Source organism: Nannospalax galili, unplaced genomic scaffold, assembly GCF_000622305.1.
Source record: "Nannospalax galili isolate Female #2095 unplaced genomic scaffold, S.galili_v1.0 scaffold246, whole genome shotgun sequence".
NCBI classification, from domain to species: Eukaryota; Metazoa; Chordata; class Mammalia; order Rodentia; family Spalacidae; genus Nannospalax; species Nannospalax galili.
The window spans coordinates 1,319,639-1,323,252 of record NW_008356327.1 but is presented as its reverse complement, the minus strand read 5'-3'; the positions used below and the strand labels follow the sequence as shown (position 1 = coordinate 1,323,252).

The 3,614-nt window shown below is 35.8% G+C and overlaps 1 protein-coding gene across 6 annotated transcripts in view; it reads left to right on the top strand.

Moving 5' to 3' along the window:
* Window positions 1-3,614, top strand: part of Pibf1 (progesterone immunomodulatory binding factor 1) — a 217,340-nt gene that overhangs the window by 183,104 nt on the left and 30,622 nt on the right. For 4 of the 6 annotated variants that reach the window (XM_029556898.1, XM_029556896.1, XM_017803605.2 and 1 more), the window contains exon 16: window positions 46-130. The exons of the other annotated variants lie outside the window; for them this stretch is intronic. In XM_029556898.1, the coding sequence (XP_029412758.1) occupies window positions 46-130 (85 nt within the window). The remainder of the gene's footprint in view (window positions 1-45; window positions 131-3,614) is intronic. 6 annotated transcript variants of the gene reach the window in all.

Genomic DNA, 3,614 nt, shown 5'->3' with positions numbered 1-3,614 from the left:
TCACACTATCAAGGTCACTTCTTAAAACTTGGGGTTTTTTAACAGCAATTTAAATAAAGAAAAATCAGCTCTGCTACAGATGAAGAACCAAATGGCATCAGATTTGGAACAGCTTCTAAATCATCACGAGGTACTTTTTCCATTTTGTAATACTTTCTCCAAAGTCTATTGGTTTACAATTATTAGATTATAGTTGCCTCTGTTCATTAATGACGTCTCCTGTTTATGTCTCACTGTGATCTGTCCATTTCTACATATTTGGTTTGTGATACTTTATTCTTAGAATTAACTTTCATTTCTGGAATGCCCTTTTTGTTAACCAGTAGTGGTTTGATCATATCTCTGTCACTGAATTTCCATATTATTTAATCATTACCCATTTTATCTCTTTCTGCCATAAGACAATAAATTTCTTTAGTGTACCTCTGTCTTATCTATCATTGTATGACCAGTGCTAATATGCAATATCCATGTTGAACTTTAATGTTTAGTTACTATTTTCAGATTTTTTTTTTTTAAAAAAAAGAGAATCTCTTGTAGCTCAAGCTGGTCTCAAGCCCACTATGTACTCAAGGATGGCCATTAATTTCTGCTTCTCCTACCGCCATCTCCCGAGTGTACCTCCATGCCCAGCTTCTTTATGTTTTTTTAATTTGTTCCTCACCAAAAATTTTTTGGAGTAAATGTAATCTCCATTTTATAGAAGAAAATATAAATTTTAAATGTTTGCCAAAAGCCAGTTAGTAACCAAGAAATAAACTCCATTTTCTTTTGCATTTTAAGTGATATTTATACAAACAGAGACCCGTGTGTAGCTCAGATGGGAGAGTGCTAGCCTAGCATGCAGTAAGCCTTTTATGGTATAAATTTTTACATTCATAAATAGTTGCCTGTGTTATGATCATGAGTAGTATAGTAGGTGGATTTTTGTCTCAATTTTTCTTGTAAAAAATTGATCTTTTAGGGTGTGTGTGTGTGTGTGTGTGTGTGTGTGTGAGTGTGTGTGTGTGCTGACTGAATACAGGACCTCAAGCATGCTAAGTATTCACTCTACCACTACTACACCCCCAGAACCTAGTCTAATAATTTTTAAATAACATAAAAATGTGAAGAGAGGATGAGTGTGGAGGAAAAATAACATAGTGTAGGTTGCCTTTTTGGCCACAAAATGCAACTGAGTTAAATGTTAGGTTCGTTAAGACCACTAACTTCTCTTGCAGAGGACCTGGGTTCAATTCCCAGCACCCACATCGTAACTGATAACCGTCTGTAACTCCAGCTCCAGGGGATCCAATACCCTTCTTCTGACCTCCATGGGCATTGCACAACAGGGGTGACTTACACACATGCAGGCCATACACTCATACACATAAAATAAAATTAATTTTTAAAAAATAGAATTTAGATCATATATCGGTCACACCTCGTCAATCTGATTTCTCCAAGTTTTGTCCCTGTATTCAGTAAAACTCTAGAGTGAAAAGACAAGTTATCTCTCTCAGAATTCCTTCCATTAGGTCAAATTTTCACTTTTATGAAAAGACTAGAATGAAATCTGATGCGATCTCTCTGTTTTGTGAGAGTACTTAAGGCACTCTACTAAGTACTTCCCCATATTTTTATGTAGTTTACTCTTTCTTGCAGTCCTCTGGTAAAAATCACCATCTCTTTTGTCATAGGCGAAACTGACGGTGGTAAGATTCAACCAGGGTTACATACTATAGAAATTAAAACTAATTCATTTCTTTTCCTGGGGAAAAAAAAAAAAAGATTCTTCTTAGTCCCATTTAGACCCCCCCCCCCAAAAAATCTCATGATGAAGTATTGCTTGCATTACTTCCAGGAAAGTTTTTGCCTCTGTAGATGAAGTTATATACTTTCTTTTTGTCAGAAAATGAAGCTTTATAATTTGATATGCTTCATTTTTTCTTAGTTGCCAGAAAACTCAGAGCTAAATATCTTCTCCTGGTGTTACAATGCTTTTTTCCCTTCTTTTACTTTTGATGCATTAAAACAACTTTCTGTGTTTTTCTCAGGTAGGTTATAATCAGGTTATAATGAAGACTTTTCAATGTCTTCATTTACATGAGGACCAATACCTGATGTAAACACATGAGTAGAAATAAAATGTGATCCTTAAATAATTAAGCTTGAAAGCAAGGTAAAAATAAGAGCTCCACTAATGTGACTTCACTCTTAACAGAAGCAGGACTTGAAAACATTGAGTTTGAAAGTATTTTGAGTATAAGAAATGTGGCCTTTTAGATTGGTGTGTTTCTTGAGCTTATCCCTGAGGAGTCTTCATTAAATATCTTTATTTTTCACCCATTTATTTCCTTTCATATTTGCTGTGATTCTACAAGATTTATTGATCACATAATGAGAATTCTAATTCTGCTTTTCTTTAATGTTGGAGGGTTTGTTTGTTTGTTTGTTTGTTTGTTTGTTTGTTGTGCTGGGAATTAAACCAGAGCCTCACAGTTAGACCCTATGCGGAACTATACTCCCAAATCCCTAACTCTGCCCCCAACTCCTAATTCTGCTTGCTCTCTCTCGTCCTCCTCCTCCCCTCCTTTCCTTCTCTCTCAGGGGAGGTCCTAAGAAATAAACTCTTTAAGAGTAAGAAGAGTATCTTTAATTGACCAAATGCCTGAGGAAGCTGGTGTAAAATCCCTTCTCTCATGGCTTTTGGAGCTGTATTAAAGACAGTGGTTAAAAACCCCACTTAGGAAGCTGATCCAGTGGCATGTGATTGATGATGATGGCATAAGTCAAAAATGGACCAGTTTAAAAGCAGAATCACAGGGTTGATAACTGGATTTAGGAATTGATGAAGCAGGAGAATGAGAACTGATGCCCCAGCTTTTGTGTGTACTAATCCTGGATCCATACTGGTAGAAGGACGAAGATGTTTGAGGACAAAAAGCAGGTATCTAAGTGAATATATCTACTCCAAGGTTAAAATGTAAGTTCCTGTGTTGGATAGCTTTAGTGTCAACTTGACACACCTGGGTTGAAAGAGCCTCTATTGGGGAATTGCCTCCATTGGACCAGCCTGTGGCCATGTCTGTAGGGGAATTTTCTTGATTGTTGAAAATCATCTCTGATTTTGGTTAATTAGGCTAAGGGTCTGTGAATCTTGTTTATCTTTTCAAAGAACCAGATCTTGGATTCACTGATTCTTTGTATTGTTTTCTTTGTTTCTATTTTATTTATTTCTGCTCTGATTTTTGTTATTTCTTCTTGTTTGCTGGGTTTGGGTTTCATTTGTTACTGCTTTTCAAGTGTCTTGAGTTGCAATGTTGAGTCATTTATTTCTGTTCTTTCCAATTTTTTTAATGTAGGCACTTAGAGCTATAAACGTCCCTCTAAGGACTGCTTTCAATGTGTCACAGAGGTTTTGTTGTGTTGTATTGTCCCTTTCATTTAGTTCCAGGAATACTTTTATTTCTTTCCTAATTTCTCCTTTGACCCATTCATCATTCAGGAGAGTGTTGTTTAGTCTCCATGTGTTCATGTGGTTACTAGGGTTTCTTCAGGTGTTGATTTTAACCTTTATTGCATTGTGGTGTGATAGAATGCATGGAATTATTTCAATTTTTTTTGTATTTTTT